We start from the raw sequence: 27370 nt of genomic DNA, 5'->3' as shown, positions 1-27370 counted from the left end.
AAACCACAGCCGCCATCATGCTTAGTGGTGAAGCACCAAAACCTTTCCCCTAAGATCAGCAAGAAGACAAGGATGTCCACTCACCATTTCCATTCAGCATTGTCCTGGAGGTTCCAATTGGGGCAGTTGGGCAAGAAAAATAAATAGCAGGCGTTCAAATTGGAAAGGAATAAGTAAACTCAATTTGCAGAGGAAATCATCTTGTGTATGGAAAGTCCTAAGGAATACACACGTACACAACACACACACACACAAACCTGTTAGAACTAACAATGTGGTTCAGCAAGGTTGCAGGATACAAGATCAGTTTATATAATAGAAATAATTTGTATTTCTGTATCCTAGAAATGAACAGTGAAAAGGGAAATGAAGAAAAGAGTTTTATTTACAATAACACTGATAAATTGGATTTCATTAAAGGGAAGAAGCTTGTGTTTCAAAGGTATTCTGTTAAGAAAGTGAAAGGACTACTCACAGAACAGAGAGAAAATATTTGCAGATCTTTTTTTTTTTTTTGCGTTACGCGGGCCTCTCGCTGTTGTGGCCTCTCCCGTTGCGGAGCACAGGCTCCGGACGCGCAGGCTCAGCGGCCATGGCTCACGGGCCCAGCTGCTCTGCGGCATGTGGGATCTTCCCGGACCGGGGCACGAACCCGTGTCCCCTGCATCGGCAGGCGGACTCTCAACCACTGCGCCACCAGGGAAGCCCTGCAGATCATTTTTGATAAGGATCTAGTATCCAGAATATGTAAAGAACTCTTACAGTTCAATAATATAAAGACAAATAACCCGATGTAAAAACGAGCAAATGGTTTGAGGAGACTCCTCTGAAGAAGAGATACAAATGGCTAATGAGCATAAGAGGAGATGCACGACATCATTCATCATTGGTGAAATAACGAAACCATGATGAGGCACTGCTTTATACCCACGGGAATGACTGTAATCAGAAAGATGGACAGTAACGAGTGTTGGATGAGGGTGTGGAGAGACTAAAATCCTGATAGACTCTGAGGAATGTAAAATGGTGCAGCCACAGTGGAAAGCAGTCTGGTAGTTCTTCAAAAAGCTACACAGAGTTACCATATGACCTAGCAGTTCCACTCCTAGATAATCTACCCAGGAGAAGTGAAAACGTGCCCATACAAAAACCTGTGCAGGAATTTATAGCCTTATTATTCATAACAGCTCCAAAGTGGAAGCAGCTAAAATGTCCATCAGCTTATGAGTGCATACACAAGTGTGGTATTCGCATAATGGAACACTATTCAGCCGTAAAAAGGAATGAAGTACATGCTGCATCATGGACGAGCCTTGGAAACATTACGCTAAATTAGAAAAAAAGCCAGACACAGAAGGCCACAGAGTGTATGATTCCGTTGATATGAAATGTCCAGCATAGGCAGGTCCATTCAGGTAGACAGTAGGTCAGTGGCTGGTTGCCCGGCTCTGGGGAGTGCTTCTGTAGGCAGCGGGTTTCTTTTTGGGGTGATGAAAATGTTCTGGAAGTAGATGATGCTGATGGTTGCACAGCCTGTGGTTATACTAAACACCACTAAGTTGTATACTTGAATTAAAAGGGGGAATTTTATAGTATCTGAATTATATCTCAATTAGAAATTGGTAAAATAAAAAGTGATGCAGGGGGACTTCCCTGGTGGCGCAGTGGTTAAGAATCTGCCTGTCAATGCAGGGGACACGGGTTCGAGCCCTGGTCCGGGAAGATCCCACATGCCACGGAGCAACTAAGCTTGTGTGCCACAACTACTGAGCCTGCACTCCAGAGCCTGCAAGCCACAGCTACTGAAGCCCATGTGCCTAGAGCCCATGCTCCGCAACAAGAGAAGCCACTGCAGTGAGAAGCCTGCTCACCGCCACGAAGAGTAGCCCCCGCTTGCCGCAACTAGAGAAAGCCCACATGCAAGAAACGAAGACCCAACGCAGCCAAAAATAAATTACAAAAAGCGGGGGGGGGGTGGTTTAAAAAAAAAAAAGTGGTGCAGCTTACCTTAAATTATCTTTCAAAGGGCGAAAGTTTTAGTTTTGATAAAGACTAATTTACTGATTCCTCTTTTACAGTTAGTGCATTCTGTATACCTGCAAGAAATCTTCGCCTATTTCAAGGTTGTGAAGATTTTCTCCTATGTTTACGTCGAGGATTTTTACAGTTTTAGCTTTTATGTTTAGGTCTGTGGTCCATTTCAAGGGAATCTGTGCAGATTTTATGAGGCACAGGTTGAGGTTTGTCCTTTTCCCACGTGGGGTCCAGTCCCGGCACCTCTGTTGCGGAGACAGCCGGTCTTCTCTGCCCTGAATTGCCCTGTCTCTTTGGTTGGCCACACGGACCATGCACGTGGGTCCACCCCCCAGGTCGCCCACCCTCCTTGGTCTCCATGCCTTCCTGGACCAGTGCTTTGAATCAGGCACCATTGCCCGTATGTTACCAAAATCATTCAGGATATTTTTTTATCCAGGTAAAAAACAAATGAACCAGCTCCATCATTTCTAAGTGTCTAGCAGTGCTGTATCGCGCTCAGATCTCTAGGACTCTCTTAAGTCAGCTCGGGCCACTCTGACAGAACGCCCCACAGCACACACTGTTCCTTCCGGTCCTGGAGGTGGAGTCCCAGAGTAGGGGCCGGCACCCCCCAGCACGGCTGCTCCCTGTTCCCGCTGGGAGCGTCCCGAGGTGTGTGCTGCTCTCCTTGTGGTTGTGACTGGCGTTTCCCCAAGTGTTAGTGGTGCTGAGCGCCTCCCCACACGTGTCGGGGCCGCGTCTCTTCTTCGGAGAAATGTCAGTTCAAGTCCGTGGCCCATTTCTCAGTTGGGTTATTTGTCTCTCCGTCGTGGAGCTGTCGGGGTTCCTTATGAAGCCTGGATAGTAACCCTTACCAGGCGTGTGGTCTGCAAACATCTCTTCCCGTTCCCGGTTTGCCGTTGCGCTCTGACGATTGTTTCCTTTGCTTTCAGACGTCTTAAAGTCTAATGTAGTCCCATTTGTTACCCTTGCTTTCATTGCCTGTGCTTTAGGAATGTATTGAAGAACACAGAGTTTTTCTCTCAGTCTGGCTCTTTGTTGCTTTCCCACCTCACTGCACTTCTCATGTCTCTGTGGTTTTGTTGTCTCACCGAGGACCGTCTCAGTAGTTTTCCTCCCAGAAGGGGCTTGGCTGCTGAGGGGTGTGGAGCCTTGCCTATCTGCAGGCATCGCAATTGTGCCTCGTTCTCAGTGATACTTTGGCATGGTTTAGAGTCTTCAGCATTTCTGAAATTCCACCCCTTCTTTTGGCAAAAGCCCCTTGGGAAGGAACCTGTGGAGCTGTTGGTGACAGAACAGCAGGGGACAGTTGGGGAAAGGCGGGAGAGGCAAGGCCTGGGCGGCCCGGTGTCCCCGGGAGGGACGTTGATTCCAGGTGCTCGTGCAGGGGGGTGGGTGGCCGAGCTCAGAGGGGCGCATGGGCAGCAGAGGGTGGGACCCGAAAGCTCAGCCCTGCAGAGCGCGTGGCCCCCGAGCATGTGGGCCGGTGGCCTGGGGCGTGGGAGGATGGCCAGGGCCAGGAGAGGCGTGGGGCTGGTGCAGGTGCAGGAGAGGCCTCTGGGGGACGGGAGTGTCCGGAGCCGTCAGGAGCTTGGGTGGGGCTGGGTGTGGGCCACGTGCGGGGGTGGCACCCTCGCTGCCACCACCCCCACCACCGGCCGGGCTGTGCCATGGTTCCATTCCCGCACAGTGGACGTATGCCAGACCCTGAGTCGGCTTCTTGCCTCAGAAGAGAAATAGGTAAGCTTGACTGTTACCTTACAGTGTAAATTGTTGGGACAGGATCCTGACGATGGGCTGTGGATGAATGTGAGAGCGTCGCTGGCTGCTTTTCAGGATAAGAGTTGAAAGTCGGATCCCAGCCCACAGAGCTTTCTTTGGAATCCCCCTGCCTCGGTGACGCGCACGGGTGTACCGGTGTGTGCGCGGCCCATGCAGGCTCTCTGGCCCGTGGTCGCCCCCGTGCCTGTGCAGGCACGTGACTCTTTTCTCCTGTGTCATGGTGGTTTTGATTATATTTATTGGAAGAGAATTTTAACGTCTGGATGTGATAATAAAAAACACCTTAGGAGCTTTGTTCATTGTGCATCGTGGGATTTGTTCAACTTGTTTTCTAGTAATTCCACTCTGTTTTCTTTTATGAATGCATCGGTCCAGCTCAGATTCAAATACACAGTGTGTTCACGCAGACGGCCTGCGGGACCCGGGCAGGCTGCCTCCGCTCCTGGCCCCTGGTCCTGAGGGCACAGCCGGTGACCCACTTCCCAGTCGTTCTGGAACTGAGTGCTCACTTTTTCAAGCAGTAACATTGACGCCTGCGCTCACTTGGGTTTAACAAGCAGCCTGGAAGGGCGTGTGCGGTCATCAGTGACCCCACCAGCCCTGACCTCAGCCCCCCGCGGGCGTCTCTCCCTGTCTGCGCGCCATGGAGGCTGCCTGGGGGGGTCGTCGGGTCAGGACGGTGGCGTTGGGGGGCAAACCGAAGGCAGCTGAGGACCCTGGGGCATCTTCTCCGGTGCCGGCGTCACACAATCTTGGGGTTGCTCTACGTGCCGCTCCCATTGCAGAGACCCAACCCCCCCAGTCCTGGTCGTGGAGACCGCGGGTGGTGGTTGAAGGCTGGGTCGTGCCTCCACCCTCCAGAATCCCAGCCTGTGGCAGGACACGCCCTCCACAGGAGCTGGAGGGGATCCTTCACCACGTGCGGTTTGCTGTCTGCCGCGAGCCTGGCACCGTGTTGGGTGCTGTACGCAGTGGTCACTTTCTGACCAAGTGGACACCGAAGGAGCCCCTCCGTTTTTTCTTACAGGAAGTACTGAGTCCAGAGGATGCGGCCGGTGTGGGGGGTGGACCACAGAGCCCAGTCCGGTGGCCCATGCAGGGGGACCCACGCCGCCCACCAGCAGCAGGTGGCCCCGAACGTCCGTGTGAGGCCGTGTCCCGTGTCCTGCTGGGCTTGGCCTCGTAGCTCGGTTGTGCTTTGATAGCCACCCACAGCAGTCATCAGCGAGCCCGAGTCCCAGCGGGGTGGCCACCCGGTGCCGAGCCCACCCCATCACACGTGGCAGATGGGGCTCAGCTCGTGGCATTCTGCCCCTCAGACTACTGGCGAACCCAAGGTGTGGACAGGCATGTTTATGCACTGCCGAATGGGAGTGCTAGCTGAGGGCAAGGACGGTGCTGGCCTTGCTGGGTCTCCGGCCAAGAGTCCTGCTGTGGTGGTCCTTCCGTGGCTGGAGCCTGGCTCTGCCATCACCCCAGGGTCTCTGCTGCTGGGAAGCCCAGGCTCTGAGCCAGGCCTGGGTCTCCTCCCTGCCAGGCACAGTACCTGGCACACGGCTGGTGCCTAGCAAGTGTCGGTGGAGCCAGCAGTGCCCCGGGAGTGGGTGCTTCCCTGCTGGGCGGGCCTGAAGACGAAGCGCTCACAGGGGCGGTTTGCGGCAGCCGTCGCAGAATCCCATGGAGACCTGCCGTGTGAGCAGGGAGTGCTGGCAGGGAGTCCCTGTCTTCGGTGGGTTTCCCTAGGGGTCCCCGGGGTGCGGTGCTGGACCCTGCCTGCTGCGCTGTGATGACCCTGGGGGCCGACGAGTGTGTGAGCAGCAGTTCTCCAGACTTCTCAGTGGTGCTTCGTGGGTTTTCTATCTTCCCATGCTCTGGACGGAATGGGTGGTTTTTAATAACTCAGGGGAATGGGCGTCCTCTCGTTGAGATCAGTTAAATGTGTGCCTATGATCTCCCATGGGTGCTGATGCCGTCACCTTCCTAACCCTGAGGTGCACCTGAGGTGCTGATTTCTGTCCGGCCTCAGCCTGGTGCCCGCCAGGCTCATCGGCATCTCTGCTGCACATCGTGGGCTTTCATGTCCATCGATTAAAGCCCCCAGTACTTCTCTCCTTTTTGCTCATTTCCTTAGCTGTGTTATTCTAGATGAACTTGGTGATCTTTCTGTCTGCTGGCTTGTGGAGGTTTCTGGGAAGAGTGGAGGCTGCACTACATCTTAGATGTGGATCAGGGTGCATCTCAGCCTTTGTGTCCTTGTCTAGGAGCACAGGAGACCCTCACTCACACGGGCCTTTTGTGGGGCTTGGGCAGGTTTTAGAGGAGATACATTTTTAGAGAATGAGAAGCCGAAGCCTCTTGCCTCAAAAAGTGCCACGAAGGAGGCCCGCACATCCTGCGTGGACGATGGGTGGTGCCCACCCGCCAACCGTGTGGAGTTAGTGGCCTTCTGTCTTCTGCAGGTGCCCTACGAAACACTGAACAAGCGCTTCCGTGCCGCACAGAAGAACATTGACCGGGAGACAAGCCACGTCACCATGGTAGTGGCTGAGCTAGAGAAGACCCTGAGCAGCTGTCCAGCCGTGGACTCTGTGGTCAGCCTCCTGGATGGTGTGGTGGAGAAGCTCAGTGTGCTCAAGAGGAAGGTCAGTGCTGCTTCCGGGCCATGCTGCCTGCCCTGCCCCCAGGCTGCGCGCACCCCACAGGCGCACCCTTCACCCAGTTGTCCTGAGAAGGGGCCGCCTCCTGGGGGAGCTGCGGTGGAGGGGCCCCCCTCCCCTGCTGTCCGCGCTCTGGAGTCTGTCAGCTGTACGGCCGGCTTCCTGACCCACATTCCTGTTCCTGTAGGGCCAGGTTATCCTGACTCCAGATGTCCCAGGGAGCCCAGGTCGGGGAGGCCAGGATGGGTAGTAGATTGATTTATTTTTTTCACAATTTCACCTCAGAACAGCACATAGGGTATCCTGTTTCTGGGAATGGTAGGTATGCCCACTGATAAGCCCTAAAAAGTGAGGTAAGATATTTGAAAACATTTTATTCGCCAGAATTGGAGAGCAGGGGGTCAGGGGGGCTAGAAGGCGAGGGACCCCTGCTGCCTAGAGAGAGCCCCCAGCAAGGGCCTCACTGGCCAGTGACTCAGGGCCCTTAGAGTTGGGGGCCTGATGGCAGGACCCAGCAGCACTACACCTCAGGTGAGGGTGCCCAGAAGTGAACTTGCTGGGAGAAGCACTGCCGCCCACCCCCTCCTTCAGCCTGGTCTGAGTGGTCCCAGCAGGTGCTGCCTCCAGGCTCCAGGTAGAGTAAATGCAGTTCTCTTGAGTGGAGGATGCCTTCCATCTGAGCATCAGATGGTTCAACTACAGTAACCAGGACAGGTACACAAGACACCACGACTGCAACACAGCAGGAATAGAAAGAGATCTGCACAGACTTCGGGTACAGAAACTATCAAGTACCATACTTTACTGTGCTTAAAGAATGAAAAAATAGCTTGAAAATATCTGCAGGGAGTAGAAAGTATGTCATTTAAAGTTAAAAAGAACCAAGTAAAAATACAAGAAGTGAAAAGTAGCAAATGAAAAACTCAAATGTTTGCTTACAACAAACATTTTAACACTTAACAATCAGACCAAGCTGAAGAGAGAGTTAGTGAGCTGGAAGGTGGGTCTGAGGAAATTACCTAGAATACAGCACAGGGATGAAGGGATGAGAGTGCATGAGAGGGTGAGAGATTAGGGAACAGAGCAGGGACTGTGCAGTGGGCCAGAGTCCAGGAGAGGCGGGCGGGAGAATGACGCGGAGACCTAAACAGGTTAAACAAAAGTAAACGTAACTAGGACTTTCACAGTGAGACTGAAGAAAAGAGAGACAGAAAAATCTTCAAAGCAGGTGGAGGAAAATCCGCTTGTCAAGGAGCAGCAAGTATCCTGACAGCTGACTTCTTGATGCCAGTTGGAAGCCAAACCTTGGTGGAATGTGCTGGAGGGAAACAAGGGCCGGCCAGAATTCTGGACCTGCTGTCCAGTGCGTAGCCACCAGCCACCTGTGCCCACTAACATTTAAATGGAATAAAATCAAGAATTCCCTGCTGGGGTTGCACGAGCTACACTTCAGATGGTTGACAGTGGCTGCTATGTGGCGCGCAGGCGTAGAGCACTGCCACCTGGCTGTCTTCATTTTGAGCAAAATTGCCTTTAAGGGAAAGTATTATAAAAGATAGAAAGTCGTGTTATAATGACAAGTAGTTTCATTAACCAGGAAGCTATGACAAAGTTTACGTTCTACGCCTCTGGCAGCATAGCCCCAGCGTATGTAAAGCAGTAACATCCCTGAGGCGGTGGACAGACCCTGCCGTCCGCTCGGTGGCAGCAGCCCCGCACACTCCTGCTGTCTGTGGCCCTGGGCCCCAGCTCCCCTCTGACCTCCTTGCCTCCTGGTCCTCGGCGATGGGGGTGGCGTGCCCGGTCTCCACCCATCCTGAGCGCCCCCTCTGTTCGCGTGTCACAGGCGGTGGAGTCCATCCAGGCGGAGGGTGAGAGCGCCAAGCTATGCAAGCGCAGGATCGAGCACCTCAAGGAGCACAGCAGCGACCAGCCGGCAGCGGCCAGCGTGTGGAAGAGGAAGCGCATGGACCGCATGATGGTGGAGCACCTGCTGCGCTGTGGCTACTACAACACGGCCGTGAAGCTGGCGCGCCAGAGTGGCATCGAGGTGGGCGCGGGGCCGCGGCTTCCCAGCCCTTCGTGGAGGCTGCACTCGGCCACTCGTGCGTCCTGAGCCGGGAGGTCCCCTCCCGCCCGTGACGGCTCTAGGGGTGTGTCGCACCTGCCGCATGGTTTGCACGTGTTCCGAGGAGCTAGAGTGTGGACAGGGATCCCTCCCCGCACCGCTGCCCGCTTTCCTGCCGCCAGGCGCGTCCCGTGACTGTCCCCCTGGGGTGACGCCTTTCTCTGGGGTCAGGCACGTTTTCCATCTGTCCGTGTGTGGTGACCCCGGGGGTGCAGGTGTGGAAGTACTCGATACCCTAGGCTGCTGGCCGGTGGCGGAGGGCCTCTGCAGGTTGGCCCACACCTTTCTCTGGCCTTTGGGGCTGTGTGGCTGGGGGCAGTGGTACCCTGGTGTCCCGAGGGCAGCCTTCACTGGGGGGGCGGGGGGGCAAGGAACAGTTGCTCGGGCTGCTCAGACCAGAGTGCGTGGCCAGCCGACCCTGTCCACGTCCTGTGTCGACCAGAGCCTCTGGCAGCAGAATCCGTGTGGACGGCAGTGTCTCCCTCGTCTCCACGTGGGGTCCCGTCTCAGCCTGCTCCTCTGCCACATGCTCGGGACCCACTGGTTCCGCCCCTCCTCACTCTTAAGTTCTCAGTCTGAGCACTGCTGGCCGCCTGGGGCCTACCTGCCCCCCCCCCGCCAGTCCCATCCCCTGGCATGGCTTAAATGTCACCCGTGTGTGTGTGGCTCCCACCCTGGGTCGAGGGGCTCAGCCCTAGCTGCTCGAAACCCCAGCATGAGACCCTGCCCCCTGTCCCGGCAGGTGGCCTTGGGTCCCTGACAGCATCGTGCTGTCACCCCCACACCGGCATCCGCAGGTCCTCACTGTGCACCCTGGCCCCACTTCCTGCTGTGTCCACGTCCCTGTCTAGTTCCAGCCCTAGGCCTTTCCTTCGACGTGGCTGACACACTCGTGCAGTGGGGCTGGGGACGGGGGGCTCCTCACTCTTGCACCCCAGTCCCGGGCGGCTCCCCGGAGCTGCATGTGCCACGTGCCCAGGCTCCTGCTGTGGGCGGCAGGGCCACAAGTCTCAGCTCGGTGCCCAGTGGTCCCTGGTGCCTGCTCTCCTCACCCCTCCCTCCGCTGCCCAGCACGGCCAGCTTCTGACCGACGGGCTCTCCTAGCCTCACATTCCTGGCACAGCCTGTCCATCTGCGGTGGGCGTCAGGCTTCACTCCCGCGCCCCCTCCCCCCCGCACACCTGCGAGGGCGTGGCCACGCACACCTGCGGTGGTTGGTGAGGCACGAGCTCCCCACGCCTCCTGGCCCCCAAACGTGTACCTTGTAGAGGGGAGAAGCACGAAGTCAGACGAGATTTGCTGAAGGTGACGTGTCTGCAGAAGTGCCAAGAGGGACGGGAGGGCGGCGGGGGAGGGGCTGGTGGTCCTCAGCAGAAGGGCGCAGCCCCAGGAGATCGGCGTGCACCTCGTCGAGGAGACAGTCCTGGAAGGGGGTTTCCACAGGAGCCCCCAGCTTCACACAGGGCGCGGAAAGCCAAGTCTCTTTCAGAAGCAGATGCAGGAGGACATCCTCTTGGCCTTGGGGTTGGGCGAGGCCTCCCAGGAAGAGGCTGCAGCTGGGGCTCCTTAATGTCAAGGACTTCTTTTCATCAAAAGGCACCACGAAGAGGGGGAGTGCGGGCTACGCAGACGGCCAAGAAGGGAGGAACGCCCGGTGGAGTCCGCTGTGGTCCCTGTGTTAGGAGCTTCCATGCTTGCGCCTCCCGGGAGCGGACTGTGGTTGGCGCTCGCTCTGGCCCGCCTCCCGCCGGCTGGTTTAACATCTTCACTGTGGCTCCCGTAACTGAGGGTCCAAGGATGTCAGAGGACCGTCAGCAGGAAAGGAAAGACCTGGAAAGACCCGGGATGCCGGGGGGGGGGGGGGGTGCAGGCAGGAGAGGCCACCTCTTGGAATTTAGAGCAGAACTGGAAAAGGTGGGAAATGGGAGAGAAGAAAGACTAGAATGTCGTCTGGGCGCCTGGCCTTGCCCAGTGGGAAGGGTTCAGGGGAAAGAAGACAGTGGAGAAATGGCCAAGGAAGCGACATGAGAAAGCCCACCTCTGCAGTGAGGGCGGTGAGCAGAGAACTGGATTAGTGAGTCCTGGTTGCGGCAGCCACGGGGTACCTCGTCATCAGAGCTCCCCTCGGGAGGGCAACGCCAGGTAGCAGCCGGGAGGAGCAGCGGCCGTGGCGCTCGGCCCGCCACACTCCCAGCCCTGTCTGACTGGGTCCTGTTCTGTAATCGTCGGTCAGGACGGGGAGGTTGGGGGTGCCTCTTGCGGGCCCAGCCGCTGTCCCTACTGAGGACGTGGGTAGAGCTGCCCTTGTGTGGCCACCCTGACCTGCCCGCTGTCTGGAGCGGCCATGCAGGAGCTGGAAAGCTGACAGGGCATCTCCAGTGTTCCCCCCCACACACACACACAACAGGAGCACACCCCGGGCCCTCTGGTCAGCTGCTCTTCTGCCCTTGACCCATTTGGTTCCGCAGGAGATGCTTCAGGAGCTAGCTGGTCCATGGGCGCCGCCTTGTTGCCAAGTAACTGTACTCGATTATTTCTTCTTGTTAATTTTGCTGTAAGTGCCTGGTTTTCACTGCAGCATCAATAGCTATATGCATTCAGTGACTTTCTCTTGAAATAGAATAGGTGTCTCTGGGGCTTCCCTGATGGCGCAGTGGTTGAGAGTCCACCTGCCGATGCAGGGGGCGTGGGTTCGTGCCCCGGTCTGGGAGGGTCCCGCGTGCCGCGGAGCGGCTGGGCCTGTGAGCCATGGCCGCTGAGCCTGCGCATCCGGAGCCTGTGCTCCGCAACGGGAGAGGCCACAGCAGTGAGAGGCCCGCGTACCACAAAAAAAAAAAAAAAAGGTGTCTCTTACTTAAAAGCTTGCACCTTAACGCTGCATCCACCAGTAGGCCTCTGTGTCCTTTTGCAGCACAGCTCCCACAGGGAGCTTGACATGGCCCTGGTGCCTGGGTACGGAAGTTCGGTGGCGAGCTCCTGGCTTGCTTTGCCGTGGCAGACCTTGGTCGAGAGAGTGTGGGCGAGAAAGCTCTCTTGTCCTGTGCTCTGCAGTGCCCAACAGCCCATGAGGCCTGAGCGGGGACCCTGGAGACACGGGGTTCCAGGGATGTTTGGGTTGGGTGTTCCACCTGGTAACGGAGAAAACGACCTTCACTAACGTTTTCTGCTCGAGTCTGTTCCAGATGGAAGAGAAATTTACCTTTTGAAATTTTCGTTTTCTTCTAATGAACCCCCTCCTTTTGTGATGTCTGAGCATTCATCACCTTGCCGTGTGCGACCAGGGAGGTCCTTCTCGCTGGCTGTAACCCAACCTCTTGCTGGGGGCCTTGCACTTCCCGGCACCACACAGAGCCCCCTTGACTGCAGCAGGTGTGCACTTGAGTTGGTGGCTTCGTTCCTGCGGGTCCCTGGCCCTACTGGGATCCTCCTGCCCCGCAGATGCAGCTGCACTTGGCCTGCCCTCCCAGATTGCCAGGCCTCGGGGACGGAGAGAGGGGAGCAGACGGCGGAGGGCAGAGAGTTGCAGCCCCTAACCACCCCGCTGCCCCTTCTCAGAAATCTAAACTTTAGATCAATCTGCAGAGCAAAACACAGAAAATGAGAGTATGAACTGCTGGGGTCTCCGCGGCTGCCCTGAGAGGTGAAGGGGGGCAGACCTCTGCCCTTCAGGGCCCCAGGTTCTGGCAGGGCCTGGGCTCTCAGGGGGCCTGGGAGCCAGCATCTAACTGGGGCGCAGGCCTGCCTGCTGTGCAGACCTGGCCCGCGGAGGGGCTGCCCCGGCAGGGGGCGGGGGTGCTCCTATAAGATGAGACTGTCGGGCCGGCCTTCGGCGGGTCCGGGGTCCCGTGCTCTGAGCCAGTACTTCCTTCCCTGCAGGACTTAGTGAACATCGAGATGTTCCTGACAGCCAAAGAGGTGGAGGAGTCCCTGGAGAGGCGAGAAACAGCCACCTGCCTGGCCTGGTGCCACGACAACAAGTCCCGGCTGCGCAAGATGAAGGTGTGCGGGGCTGCGCCTGGGCGGGGCTCCTGGGGGCGGGGCTGCGCCTGGGCGGGGCTCCTGGGGGCGGGGCTGCGCCTGGGCGGGGCTCCTGGAGGGGCGGGGCTGCACCTGACAGGGTTCTTGGAGGGGGCAGGGCGCGCCTGGGCAGAGCTTGCAGGGTGGGGAGGCAGCTTCGCCACCTGCAGTAGAGCCGAAGTGCTTTCACCTGTTGGTTCAGAGTTCTGGGGTTCTGATTCATAGTGGAGGATTATTGGGTTTGGTATGGGTTTTGGGGTTTTATTGGGGGTGGCGTTTGGGTTTTAGGTAAAATCCCAGAAAAGTGCACCCCCTCTGCATTATGGTTTGGCCAGAAGTTCTGAGCACGAGGTGTTGACCGGGCTTGCGCTGCGCGTGGCCGCTGCCGGGGGGGGGGGATTGGCGCCGGGTTGGCCCACACACACGTGGGGAAGCCGGTGGGAGCGGGTACCCGCCTGCCAGGGTGCAGAGTTCCAGGCTGGGATATTCTCCAATACAGCCTTTCTTGAGACCCACAAGCAGCTTTAAAAATAGGCACTTAAACGTAAATTGCAGAATTTAAACATCCTTACTGAAAGGTGTCATTTGCCTTAGGGCTTGCAGAAATGCTTGATTGTATTAACCTTTCCTGCCTCTGTCAGAAAAACTTTGTCTTCTGTGTTCTAAACTGAGTGCCTCTAACCCCGCCCCGTTGAGCTTGTCGTGTGCACATAGTCACCAGCCAAGGGTGACACTCTCTGCCACTCAGGGCCGCCAAAGCGAGCACGACGCGAAGACGGGACGGAAAAGTAGAGTGGCCAGTGGCTCCCCTAAAGAGAGTGAGGATCTTGGTATGGAAACCATAAAAGGAAAGCCAGAATTGGTATGTAACACGCGCCCGCTCTCCTGCTCCACCCCCACGGCTGTGCGCTCGGTGGGGACCAGGGCAGAAGGAAAATAGGCCTCCGGTCGCGAAAGGCGGTTTCTGCAAGCCCTGTTCCCTCCCAGAGAACACTGCTGCTTGGCCAGGGCACACCACGTGGGCCGGGTCAAAGCGGGGGCCTTGCAGCTACCAGGGGCGGGCTGGCAGGGGCCGAATCCACGGATGGTACATTCCTGTGACCTCGCCGTGTAACTTGAAGGAGCATAAGTAGTCGTCCAGAAGCGCACTTGGAGAACAACCTGATGCCACCGGAACGTGCTCAGTACAAGATAGCGTCTGAACACAAGTCAGTGCGCAGGCACTGTACAGTTCGTACATGTGTGGGCACACGTGAGCTCCTGCACTAGATCACACTCGCAGGCCGGGGAGGGGAGGGAGCTGGGGCGGGGGGTCAGGGGTGCCCGTGCCAGATGCCAGGGATCCCTCAGAGCAGTGATGAGATTCTAGACGAGAAAAGAAACTCTGAGACCCACGTTTCCCGCAGTTGAGAAATACATCCAAGGGTAGGCGCAGCAAGGAAAGTCTCCGGAGCTGACCTGGGTCTCTGGACACGTCAGGCTAACAGAGGCAGCAGCGTGTGTGCTGCGTGTCTGCAAACTCGGAAGGGGTCATAAGTGGGAGAACGCCGCGCCTTTCTCAGACAGCACGGGGCGTGTTCAGCCAGCAGCACATGACGTCACCCAGATCGTAGCCGTCCACGTGGAGTGACCGCCTGCTCCCCTCTCAGCGGACTGTTTGAAGGTTAACCTGGAGAGCAAAGAGCCACCGTAAATAACGCGACGCATTTCCACGTGTCAGTCGTGTAAAGCTGTGGCCCGGCGTTTACCCGTGGCGCTCCTCGGCTGCACATCCACCGGCGGCCCCAAGCGGAAGCAGTCACCGGTCCCGGAGGCAGGCGGGGCCTCTCCCCAATGCTCCCCCTCTCGGCCCTGCTGGTCTGGCCTCTGAAGGGGGCGTGGCCTCTTCACTGGTTTGTGCGGCACCGCCCAGGCGGCCTGCGCCCTTCCCCAGCCAGTCGGGGGTCAGGACAGACTGCTGCCCAGGGCTTAGTCCCCCGTGCAGAGGGCAGGGAGTGGGGCTCGGGCTGGGAGACCGCCTTCCCTGAGCACCTGTGGGGTGGATGTGTGGGCACCAGGTAAGTGGCTCTCTGCATCGCTGCCGTGCCTTGGACGCCCTGGGCAGCACGGTCTGGTGGTCAAGTCAGCCCGGCCTCACCCTGTGTCCCTGGGGCGGGGCTGGGGGCTTTGTGTAGGGTGTCCTCCCAGGGTCCGGCCCAGGCGCTTCCCCAGAATGCAGTGTGCACGCCGGGGCTTGGGTGGGGAGTCGCGGGGTTGGCAAACCTGAGTTGAAGCGTCAGGCATAGAGCACCGTTCACGCCATCTTGCGACCTGGGCGCTGTGGCAGTGACAGTGAGGTTTGCGTCCTGTTCTGTTAATTCCAGGTATTCTGTCTCTGGTGGAAACCATGTTCGAGATGTGATCATCTAAATTACTTCTCTTGTAAAATAATCCAGGTTTTTCACCTTAGGTCATGAAAGTTCACTTTGCCTGCTTGCCCTCTACCCCCAACCGCAGGGGTTTTAGCCCCAATTGGATTGATATCGCCAAGATTTCAAAGTTAGTTTGGGCTCCCATACAAGCAACCCCCCTGGTTGGGGCCCCATTAGCCGCCCACAGAGTCTCCCGTGGAGCTTTGGGACTTACGCCTCCCAGGTGACACCTTTGGGAGACGGCCACCTCCTGGCACAGCAGCCCCAGCCCCCCCGCACCCTTGGCAAATCCTGGGGCTCCTGCCCCTTCCAGGAACCAGCCCCTGACTGGCTCTCGCTACCTCTGCCTCCTTCACCTGGTCCTGGCCAAGTGCCCCAGGCCCCCCACCCCCCGGCCCCGGGCCTCTGAACTGGCTCATCCCTCTGCCTGGAGCATTCTCTCGGAGTTCTCACGGCCCCCACCCTGAGGGTCCGCGCCCAGCGCTCCCTCCCTCCCACCTACCGGGTGCCCAGGCCTCAACGCTGCCCGGCTCCGGAGCCGCCTGGCGGTGGAAGGCGCCCCGTGTGGCTGAGGGCTGCCGGCCGGCGAGGCTGGAGGTAGAGGAGGGCGCACGCTCGCTGACTTACAGGAACTGGGCCGCTTGTCTGTGCGGTTACCCACCGCCCTCTGCGCTGCCGACGGCCCACGCTGCTTCTCGCCCCCGGCACCGCCTGCCGGCCCTCCCTGCCCTCCCCGGCCTGGCCCGAGGGACGCACTCGGGGGCACGCTTGGCCGAGGCTGCGCTGGGAGGGGCCGGGCCCAGAAAGCCACGACTGTGATTGAGATCGCGGTTTCAGTGGCAGCCCTGCCTTCCTGGCGACTCGGAGCGGCTGTCGCTGTGCGCGTGGCCTCAAGCTGGCACGTGGCTCCGGTGACCCCGTGTAAGCTGCCCATTGTCTTGTCTTCACCCTCAGAGCTGCCTGGAGTTCAGCCTCAGGATCCAGGAGTTCATTGAGCTCATCCGGCAGAACAAGAGGCTGGATGCTGTGAGGTAGGCCTTCCTCCTGACTCTCGGGGCGGGCGTTTCGGGTCCTCTCCCGGTCTGGTTTGGGGCAGGCAGGGCGGGTGTCTGGCAGGTCTTCTCTGGCTGGCTGGGCCCTGCCCAGGGACGCACTGCCCTGCTTCTCTCCCATTGCTGAGCGGGGGTGAGGCCACGGGCGCCCCCGACAGGGCCAGGCCTCCACCGCACTCTTCCCGTCGTGGTTCCTGGAGCAAATGGCCGTCCCAGGTCAGGCTGTGGGCAGCGGGGAGCACAGTGTCCCCAGGGCAAGAGAGCCCTGGGCAGCTGTGTCGGTCCTCCCGCTGCTGCAGCTTCAGCCTGGCGCCCTGAGCTCTGTCTCCTGGAGGCATGGGGCGCCGGGCTGGGGGGCTCCCAGCCCAGGATGTGGTGGTTAGAGGGTGGGCGGGGCCAGTTTTGCTCTCCACGGGGAGCCTCAGGGAAGGAGGCTGGAGTGCAGGCGTGGCGGCAGGGGTCCCCGCCCCCTCCTGCTGTTTCCACCTGCACAGACAGGGCTCAGCGCCCGGGGTCTGATCGGTGGACGCGAGTGAGGCTGTTCTGGGGGTCACTGCAGAGGCGGGAAGCTGGACCCTCTCTGGGGCCCCAGGGGCTGTGCAGGAGGAGGGGCGGGGCGGGTCAGATCCGGGTGCCATGGATGTCGTTGGGCCCGGTTCGTGGCACCCAGGGTCACCTGGAAGGGCTCGGGCAGGTACCGTTTGCGTTCAGGCACTGCCTCTGGGTGTTCTCTAGGTGGGATTCTGTACTTGGTGCCTCGCAGCCCGTCCCCGTCCCCTAGAGGAGGGGGCGCCTGAGTCCCGAGGCTTTCCGCATGTCTGGGTGGGGGCGGGGCCCAGGATCCCGCAGCTACCATGGAGCCGAGCTCAGCTTCCCGGCGCTGGGAGCGCAGACTTCACCAGGCCGCGCTGTCCTTTTCCAGACACGCGAGAAAGCACTTCAGTCAGGCCGAAGGGAGCCAGCTGGACGAGGTCCGCCAGGTCATGGGCATGCTGGCATTCCCGCCGGACACGCACATCTCCCCCTACAAGGTAGGGTGCGCCTGGGGGCCCCGGGCGCTCGTAAGGTCTGGTCTGTAGTCACTGCCACAGTCGAGCGTGGCCCACGCACGACTTGTTCGTTTCCCGTCTTGGGCCTGGTTCGTGGGACCCAGGGTCACATTTCCCGTCTTGTTCCCATTATGCTGGTAAAAGAAACTTATATCAGGGCTTCCCTGGTGGTGCAGTGGCTGAGAGTCCGCCTGCCGACGCAGGGGACGCGGGTTCGTGCCCCAGTCCGGGAAGATCCCACATGCCGCGGAGCGGCTGGGCCCGTGAGCCATGGCCGCTGAGCCCGCGCGTCCGGAGACTGTGCTCCGCAACGGGAGAGGCCACAGCAGTGAGAGACCCGCGTACTGCAAAAAAAAAAAAAACAACTTATATCAGAAAACCTCCCGAAGCACGTCAGCTGCAAAGCGCAGCTCCGAGTGCCTGACCGCTCCCTTTCCCTCCCCGGGGGCGCCGCTCTCTGGAGTGCCTGGTCAGGGCTGGACAGGCCGGGGCCTCTGCACGGCTCTGCCAGTGTCTCTCCTGACCTCGCTTGCTCCTGATCCGCTTTCTCTTCCCTGCGCCAGGATCACTGGGCACATCTGTCCTCGGTCCCTCCCCCTTGGGTGGCTCTCCTTGACCTTGAGGTTCCATGTGGGTCTGGGCAGGGGCATACCCCCCACAGCTGTGGTCCTTTTGAAACCTGGGGGCCGCCCTAATGACCTTTGAACCTTCTCTTGGAAAAACACCCCAAGTCCCGTCCTGTAAAACCTAAGAAGTTTGACAGCCCCCCTTCATTCCTTCCCTTCTCCTTCCCCTGAGGTTCAAACTGGCTGTTTTCTCTGGGGTGGCCCATTGAGTCCTGGGTGCCGCCCACCACTGGTCTCCTCTCCTCAACAGCCTTTCTCAGTGTTCACAGTGTGAACAGCGTTTCCCAAATCCTGAAGTTGTGCTTCCTCTTGACGAACGATTCTATCTTTAAGTCATTCTTCTCTTCTTGGTTTTTGTTATAAACACTCAAGAGAAGCCGAGCCGCACCTTCAGCACTTTGCTCAGAGACAGCTCATCACCCACAGCTCCCCCGTCCACGTCCACGAACACAGTTCGGCCAGGCTCCGCACGCCTCGTAACAAGGAGCCCTCCCCCCAGTTCCCAGTAACATGATCCTCTTCCATCTGAGGCCTCATCACAGTGGCCTTGACAGTCCACAGCTCCTAGGTTTCTCTGCGGAGCCTGGGGCGCTCCCTGCCGCTCTCCCCTCCTCCTCCTGGGCCCACCTTTTAATGGTCCATTTTGTGTGGCATCACCTCCAAGCTTCTAGCTGCTGCTCATTGCCCAGTTCCAAAGCCACACCCCCGTGTTTAGGTATTTGTTTCCTAAAGCATCCACTTCCGGTAGCAGGTTTCTGTCTTAGTCCCTTCTGGCGTCTGCAACAACACACCACAGCTGGGGGCTTGTGAACAGCAGAACTATTGCTGATGGTTCTGGAGGCTAGAAGTCCAAGATCAGGTGCCAGTGGGGTCCGGTGAGGCCCTCATCCGAGTTGCAGCCTTCTGCTATGTCCTCCCGTGGCGGAAGGGTCGGGAGCGCTCTGGAAGCTCTTAGAGGGGCACTGATCCCTTTCATGAGGCTCCACCCTTGTGACCCCATTCCCTCCCAGAGGGCCTCCCTGACCATCGCCTTGGGCCTCAGCATTTCAGCGTGTGCAGGGAGAGGGTAAAGCCCCTTCTTTGTGTGGTGAACCAGCCCTGTGCTCCAGGCCTTGAAGCTGGTCTCTGTCCAAGGCCCTGAGTGTTCGCCCCGCAGAGTTCTGTGGGGCCCCTGGCAGACCCGGCCCCTGCCGCCCAAAGCGTGTGGCGCAGGCCTTCAGGAGGTGGCTGGAAGCTTGTCGCCCGGACTGAACTCACGCCTTCTGCAGTGTTTGGGAATATAAGTCAGCAGGTCACAGAGGTCTTCAGGTCTAAACTCAGGTTTCAACTCACAGCGTTGGGTCTTCCTGCTCTGGAGAGTTGTTAGAAGTGCAGGAAAGGCCGGCCTGCCCTTGGGGGCGAGATGGCCAGCTCAGGAGGGCACGGAGCGTGTCCCTTCCCTCCCCGATGTGGCCTTGCAGGGGCTGTAAAGAGCCAGGCGAGTGCTGCCATCATGGCTTTGTGGCCAGGAGGAGCCAAGCCTCAGAATGGGCTCCGGGCCAGGGCGGAAGCCACAGCCGCCAGGGCAGGCCACCCCTCCCCGGGGCAGAGCTCTCCACACAGCCTCCCACCCATGAAGACTGGTCAGACAGATTGAGCAGCACAAAAGAGAAGACCAAGATGACACAGGAGAACTTCGGCCCAGAGCAAGCGGGGGATCTAGGGTGCGGGAAACGCAGAACCAGAGCTGGGACAGTGGAGTGTCCTGGAAGCAGGAGCAGGGGGGCGGATACTCCTGAAACGTGCTGGAGCAGCCTGGTTAAGGGAGCGAAACCCTCGTCCCTCGTGGTGGGAAGTCACAGGCGTGTCCCGACCGCTCACGGCGGGAACGGGCCGAAGTGTTTGGTTTTGAGAGGCGGCTGTAGCAGAGGCTGCGCAGGGCCTCGGAGTCGGCACTGGGCAGTGCCAGCCCCGGGTGTGGACCTCATTCTCCGTGGACTTGGATAGAAGAAATATTAAAAGCGTTTCTTAAACGTTGGAGTGTGATGTGTACCGTACGCCAGGACTCTTGAGGAGCTCACACAGAACCTCTGGCTGTGCTTTTGTGTGTGTGTCTCCCCCTCCCTCCCTGCGCTCTCTTCTTGAGTCTAAACCTGGGTGGTTTTAGGCATGGACGTGATTTAATCTTCTCTTCTAGTAAGTGGTTTCCAGGAATAAGGCTTCTCCTTTCAGACCTTAATGCTCTTAGCAAGAGGCTCTTGCTCGCTCCGTGCTGAGCTGGCCTTGCAGCCCCAAGTCCTTGACTTGCCTCGAGGCCGCAGGACACGTGCTCTAGGGCAGCCGAGTCCCCGCCCAGCGAGTCGGCGTCCCAGAAAGCGAGTCAGCAGCGGGCTCGCCGCGGGCCGCCTGCGTGTTAGTGGGGTGACTCTTCCTCCCGTCACCTTTCACCTGCAGGGATGAAGAGTCGCGTTTGTTTGCTGTTGTCACCCCAACTCTGCCCCGCTTCTTCCAGGACCTGCTGGACCCGGCCCGGTGGCGGATGCTGATCCAGCAGTTCCGGTACGACAACTACCGGCTGCACCAGCTGGGGAACAACTCCGTGTTCACCCTCACCCTGCAGGCCGGCCTCTCGGCCATAAAGACACCGTATCCTTCGCGCTGGGAGTGGCTCCCCGTGTGCCCCTCTTAGTGTGGGGCTGGGGTCCAAGACCCCGCTTCTTAGCGCCCTCGTTCTCCACCTTGAAACGGGCGCTGCATCCCCCGGCTTCAGGCCCGTGCCTTAACTGGGCTGCAGCCCCACGGTGTTGAGACTGGGGGAGGGGGTGCCCAGTGGAAACCTGCCCAAACTCCACGGATCGAGCCATTCGGAACAGCCTCCCCCGTGGTGCCCGGGGGACCCCCTAGAACCTCGGCCGGCCCCCGCCCTCCTTAACCCGCGCGCAGGCAGTGCTACAAGGAGGACGGCAGCTCGCGGAGCCCCGACTGCCCAGTGTGCAGCCGCTCCCTGAACAAGCTGGCGCAGCCCCTGCCCATGGCGCACTGCGCCAACTCGCGTCTGGTCTGCAAGATCTCGGGGGACGTCATGAACGAGAACAACCCGCCCATGATGCTGCCCAACGGCTACGTCTACGGCTACAACGTGAGGGCGGGGCCTGGGCTGCGGGAGGGAGGGGCGAGGCCTGTAGGGAGAGCGGGCGGGGCTAGCAGGGCTGGGCCCTGAAGGCCTAGGGCAGGGGTACCTGCCGGAAGTAACTTTTCCGAAATGCAGTGACTTATTTTCCGAGCCTTGGTTCTGTGGGTTTCTCATAGAAACGTTGATTTAAACCATATTGGCCCGTCTTAATGCGCCTGGTCTTTCTTTTCAGTCCCTGCTGTCTATCCGGCAGGATGATAAAGTCGTCTGCCCGAGAACCAAAGAGGTCTTCCACTTCTCCCAGGCCGAGAAGGTGTACATCATGTAGGCGGGTCGCCGCACCCGGGCGGCTGCGGGCCCCTGCCTGCCTGCCTTTCTGTTTCTTGCGACCAAAGATCAGTGAGCAACGACAAACACTCTTGGGAAGAAAAGAAGTAAGATATAACAAGCTCGTACTTGATTTTGTAACAAGTCAGCTCTTCGACGCTTCTGAAGCGCTTTCCCCTTTCAGAGAAACTTCTTTAAAGACTGACCACGCGGAGGGAGGCTAGAACCTTTCACCATAGGAACTGATCCCTTCCCCGTGTTCTCACAGTTCCCTCCCTTTTGCTAACGAGGAACCCCGGGGGACAGGCTAGTCCTCGGCCGTGGCCCGGGAGCGTTGGTGGCCATGCCAGACTGCCCTGCGGCCACTCGGTGCCACGAGGGACCCTGTCACTTCTCTGTAGAGCTGCTGCCAAAACGCCAGCACCGCGGGAGGGGCCGGCCTCCAGGACCGCCGCCTGCCTGCAGCCGCGCCCACGGGGCTGTGTTAGGATGTGCGTAGGCTGGGTGTCATGTCACTCGTGCCGCCTTATCTCCCGCCTGAGAATGTATCCGTGGAAATCCACTGGACCGGGGTCTGCAGAGGCCTTGCCGACGGCTCCGTAACTTTAGCTCTAAACACTATTCATTGCAGAAGCCAATAATAGTTCAGTTGAAGTAAGCACCGATGACTTTCCAAATCAGATGAACCATCGTAGTTTACACGAAACCATATTGTAGAGGTTTGTATTCAGCGCTTATTTTTGCATGTTGATGTTGATTAGCTAATAAAATGTAAATGTAAGACACGGGAATGAAAGGGTTTCTACTTCTTGTTCCGCGTGCACATCCCACCCCGCCGGTGGTGTCTGCCACCTGGCCGCTGGTCCGGGGTGGGGCCTGGGTTGGCGGAGAGCTGCTCCCACGTGAGCTGCGTCCCAGAGTCCTGCCCCAGGGCCCCTTCAGCCTCACCGCTGCCCCCCGAGCAGCACCTGGTAACTGGGGGTCCCTCTGGGGTCATTTGAGGCACCTGAAGCAGAGCGTGTCTCCTGCTGAGAAGGTGCCAGGCTGGGAGGAGGGGCCGCTGCTCAGATCTCCCCGCTGAACTTCGGCAGGGATGGCGCGGCAAGGGGGCTCAGGGTTAGGATGCGGGCGACCGCGTGAGCCCCGCTGCCTAGCAGGTCGTGCCTTGGTGGAGGGCCCTCCCCTGCCCGCCGCTTCGGCCCCCTGCAGTCCAGAAGCTGCCCGGTGCCCTTCGGCAAATTCCTCTTCTTAATTCACACAGCTTCTGTCACTGTGGCCAAATGGGGCTCAGAAGCAGCTGGAGGCCACTCCGGCTTGGTCGGGGCAGGGCCACCAGCTCCACCAGGCCCCCAGCACCTGGCCCCAGGCGTGCTCTGTGCTGCGAATCTCTGTCCCCGTCGTTCCTGCAGACGTTTCCTGCTAGGACCGGCGCTGGGTTCTGCGGCCCCTGCTAACCTCTCCCTCACGCCTGTTCCCTGCCATGTCGGCTGAGCCTTCTGGGTTCCTTGGCCTCCTTCCTGACCTCACTGCTGTGCTTCCCCGACCCTTGACCCGCCCGGGCTGCTTGCTGGGTGCTGGCCGCTGTGGCTCCCAGCCTTGGTCTCAGCTCTCCGCTCCTCTGCCAGGCGCCCACGCCGAACCCTGTGCCCGGGGTCCACATCCCAGAGACCACGGTCTCCAGGTCGTCGCCGTGTGCTCTGCTTAGTGGGGGCCGAGGATGGCAGCACCGTCCGAGTGGCTCTCCCCGTGCCCATCTGCCACCAGTCAGGCCCCAGCGCACACGTGGGCTCCCGGCTCCGCAGGGGTGCGGGGCAGAGCTGTCCGCGGGGCGATGGGCTCCTTGCCGCCACCTGCACCGAGGGAGGGAGCAGCGGGGTCTCTGCTGGCCCCATCCCCATCCTCTCTGCCTGCCTTCCTGCCCTTTCCTTTCTGTAGATGTAGGTCTTAACTGAGCACACACACGAGGATGAATTTCTGCACGCGTGCTCGTGCGTGTGGCCCGAGGGCCAGCGGGCCCTCAGGGCTGCCCCCGGGTCCTTCCCAGGCCAGTGTTCCAGCAGCGGTGGTTCTTGGTGAGAGTGGCTCAGCAGTTCTCAGACTTGGTGAAAACAGAACCCTACCGTCGGCTCCCTGGGTGGCTCGCCCACGGGCAGGGGCAGCTCATCCTTTCCACTGTGTGCAGCGTCCCACTGGACGTGTGGAGGGTGACTTCCCGTCCACACACTGGTGGACACTTGGTTGTTTCCAGATAAACCTGCCCGGAGCGCTCTTGTACGTGGCTTTTGCTGAACACACACACGTGTTTTGTGGGAGGAGTGCCGGTCTTGTGTTACCTTTGCTAGATAGACGGTTGGCCGGCATGGCCCCCCCCCCCCGCTCACACTGCCGCCGGTGCCCGGCGTTCCACGTGGACTGCACGCGCTGTCGGCTATGAGCACCCGCTCCCTGTGGGCTTGCTTAGTTGTGAAAATGGTATGTGTGGAAACACAGATCGTAAGTCAACAGCTGGATGAGTTTTGCTAAATAAGTGTTCACACACATTAGCCAGCGGGCCCGGGTGGCCAGCGCTCCCGGCCCCTCCAGACTGTCTGCTTGCCCAGCACACAGCCATCACTCCAGTTTTCATAACTCAGGTGAGTTTCGCCTTCACTAAAATCAAATCACGGACTGAGCTCTTGGTCCCTGACTTGTCTCACCCAGAAACTCCCGTGGTCTCTGTGGGCCGCTGCTTCCCTATGCGCACCCGGCCTGGTTGTCCACCCGGCCATGGACACACAGGCGTTTCCCGGGACGTTGGCACCCCCGTCTCTGGACATTCCTTCTTCTCTCCTGGGTAAAAACCTGGAAGTAGAGTCCCTGTGTCCTGGTGTCGTCACGGGTTTACCGTCGCAGCCACCAAGGACTTCCTGGAGTGGCCACACGGTCCACACCCCTCCGCTCGCCCCACCTCATTCTTTTCTATGTGTGTTTGTGCTCTGCGTTTCCTGGGCTGGGTCTGCCTCACTACCCGCTGATAGGTTAGTCATAACTCCGTCAAGCCTTCTGCCCCTTCATCATTGGATTACCGGTTATCTTCATTAGTAGGGATTCATGACACAGTCTGGCTACCGACCCTTTGTCAGAAATATGTACATACACTTTATTGACACTGTCATTTGATCAGCCGAGGTTTTAATTTTAGTCAAGTTCAATTTATCAATTTCTTCTTTTATGGTGAATGCCTTTTTGTATTCTGCGAAATATTTGCCTATCTCAACATCAGAATGATATTCTCTTATATCTTCTAGAAGGTTTAGTGTTAGCTTTTATGTTTAGGTCTGTGATACATCACAAATTAACCCGTGTGTGTGGTCCGAGGGAGAGGTTGAGGATCGTTTCTCCCCAGTGTGTTTACCCTGTTGTTCCGACATCAGAAGACTTTCTCCCCATTGAATGATGGCGGCTCCTTTGTTGGGAAAACCATCCCCTGACTCTCTGTCTGGGTCCCCTTCTGGATGTCCTCACGCCACACTCCACCTCAGTCACAGGAACTTCAATGGAATTCTTGAAACCAGGGAGTGCGAGTCCCTTTTGTTCTACTTATTTTCTAGGTTTTCAAGATTGTGTCAGCTGCTCTACCTCCCTTGCACCCACATGTAAATTTTAAAATCAGCTCTTAAAATTTTCCCGGGAAACAAAAACAGTCCGCTGGGATTTAAACTGGAATTGCGTAGAATCTCAAGATCGATTTGAGGACAGTCTTAGTCTGCTCAAGCTGGGCGGCTGAGACAGGAGGATATTTCCTCACGGTCCTGGAGGCCAGAGGTCCAGGACTACAGTGCTGGTGGTTGGGTCCTAGCGAGACCCCATCCGGCGCCTTCTCCCTGTGTCCTCCCAGGAGGGCACCAGTCCTGCTGCATCGGGGCCCCGCCCTTGTGACCTCACTTAACCTTAATTGCCTCCAGTCACACGGAGATATGGGTTTGGGGGAGGGGGTGCCGATTCAGTCTGTAACAGGGACTTGAAAATCGGCAGTCCTGAGTCTTCTAACCCGTGAACACAGGCTGTCTCTCCACATGTTTATTCAGATCTACCTTCATTTCTCTCATTTACATTTTATAGTTTTCAGTGTACATACCTTGCACATATTTTGTTACTTTAACCCTAATTATCTCATGATCTTTTTATTTTATTTTTTTTGTGGTGCGCGGGCCTCTCACTGCCGTGGCCTCTCCCGTTGCGGAGCACAGGCTCCGGACGCGCAGGCTCAGCGGCCATGGCTCACGGGCCCAGCCGCTCCGCGGCATGTGGGATCTTCCCGGACCGGGGCACGAACCCGCGCCCCCTGCATCGGCAGGCGGACTCTCAGCCGCTGCGCCACCAGGGCAGCCCTCTCTCATGATCAACGCTGTTGTAAACTTAACCTTTAAATGTACCTTTCCAACATTTCCAATATGGTAACAGACAGACATAGAGTGATTTTGTATATTGACCTTGTATCCTGTGACCTTGCTAAACTCCCTCATTAATCTTAGTAGCTTTTTGGTAAATTTTAAGGAATTTTCTATGTACACAACTGTACCATATGTAAATAAAGACAGTTTACTTCTTTCTTCCTAATCGCATGCCTTGCTTCTCTTTTTCTCCCCTTCTTGTACCAGCCAGAGCCGCCAGCTCAGGGCTAAACAGGAGGGTGGACACCGTGGCCGTGTTTCCAATCTTGGGTGGAAAGCATTCTCTTTCACTGTTAAGGGTGATGCTTGCTGTAGGTTTTCCTGGGTGTTCTTTATCAGGTTGAGGGGGTCTCCTGAAAATTATTACCATAAACTGATGTTGAATTTTGTCAAATGTTCTTTAGTTTGTCTAAGGAAATTACCATATGATACTTCTTCTTTATTCTGTTGTCATGGAGAATTACATTTTTCGATTTTGAGTGGTTAAACACACCTTGCATTCCTGAGATAAATCCCACTTGGTATGTTATATTCTTAATGTATCCTGGATCTGTTCTGCTAGGCCTTTGCTAAGCACGTGATCTATGACGTACTCTATTATTTTGTAATGTCTGTAGGACATGTAGTGATGTACCCTCTCATGCCCGTTGTTGGTCATTGGCTTCTCCTTATTTTTTCCTTGATCAGTCTCGCTAGAGTCAGTTTTCTATCAATTTTATAGATTATTACAAAGAAGCACCTTTTGGATTATTTTCCCTGTTGTTTGACTGTTTCTGTGTAACTGATTTCTGCTCTTTTCGTTTTCTTCCTTCCACTGATTCTGGGTTTAAGTGTTCTTTTTCCAGCTTCTTGAGGGGAAGATTAGATGACTGATTTGGGGCCTTTCATTTCTAACATAAACATCCCATACGTTTTAACGTTGTTTTCATTTTCATGCAGTTCAAAACATTTTAGTTTCCCTTGTGATTTTTTTCTGTGACCCACGGACTATTTCGGCGTCTGTTGGCTAATTTCCAAATACGTGGAGATTTTCCAGATATTTTTGTCATTAAATTCTGATTTAATTCTGAAGACCTTCCTGTAACATTTCTTCCACCACAGATCTGCTGGTGATGAATTCCCTCAGCTTCTATTTGTCTGAAAATGATTTTATTTCACCTTAGTTTAGTTTTGGGGGGACATTTCACTGTACATACAATTCAAGGTTAACAGTGTCTTTTTTTTTTTTTTTTTTACTGCTGCAAGTGTTCTATTCCATTGTCTTGGAGCTTGTGTTGTTTCAGGCGAGAAATCTGCGGCTCTCTTATCTTTGCAACACGCCTTTTCTCTCAGACTGCTTTTAAGGTGCGTCTTTGTCACTGGTTTTCCACTATTTGATCATGACGTGCCTTGAGTGGTTTTCTTCACATTCACGCTGCTTGGGGGTTAGCATCCTGAAACATCCGCTTTGGTTGTTTTACAGTATCTTTTTAGTTCTCACCACAGTTCAGCTTGGCTAATTTTATTTACTGATTCAACATTCAACGAGTGTGGAACACCTACTGTGTGCCTGGCATCATGGTACAAGACAAAGATCTCTGTTTTCACGGAGCATATGTCCTGAGAGCAGAAGAGGAAAAACCCCAATAACCTAGTAATAAGATTACAAGCCTGTAATCTTGTGAGTGTGAGACAGAGCTGTAAGCGCTGTGAGGCAAAGTACAGGAGGTTAAAGGGCAGGCAGGCTGGGCAGGGGGCGG

At 57.3% G+C, this 27370-nt stretch overlaps 1 protein-coding gene across 2 annotated transcripts in view; it reads left to right on the top strand.

The window, feature by feature from the left end:
• The window catches only part of MAEA (macrophage erythroblast attacher, E3 ubiquitin ligase), a 31261-nt gene extending 9267 nt beyond the window's left edge, over positions 1-21994 (top strand). The window contains exons 2-10 of one of the 2 annotated variants that reach the window (XM_082653559.1): positions 6279-6461; positions 8323-8526; positions 12481-12603; positions 13370-13483; positions 15987-16063; positions 17007-17115; positions 20251-20384; positions 20682-20877; positions 21104-21994. In XM_082653559.1, the coding sequence (XP_082509685.1) occupies positions 6279-6461; positions 8323-8526; positions 12481-12603; positions 13370-13483; positions 15987-16063; positions 17007-17115; positions 20251-20384; positions 20682-20877; positions 21104-21199 (1236 nt within the window). In that variant the 3' untranslated portion in view covers positions 21200-21994. The remainder of the gene's footprint in view (positions 1-6278; positions 6462-8322; positions 8527-12480; positions 12604-13369; positions 13484-15986; positions 16064-17006; positions 17116-20250; positions 20385-20681; positions 20878-21103) is intronic. The other variant, XM_082653560.1, reaches the window with a different exon arrangement.
• The last annotated feature ends 5376 nt before the right edge of the window (positions 21995-27370 follow it).

Source organism: Grampus griseus (assembly GCF_964374135.1).
Source record: "Grampus griseus genome assembly, chromosome: 4".
NCBI lineage: Eukaryota > Metazoa > Chordata > Mammalia > Artiodactyla > Delphinidae > Grampus > Grampus griseus.
Note: the sequence above shows the minus strand (reverse complement) of the source record. Positions and strands in the feature narration are given on the sequence as shown.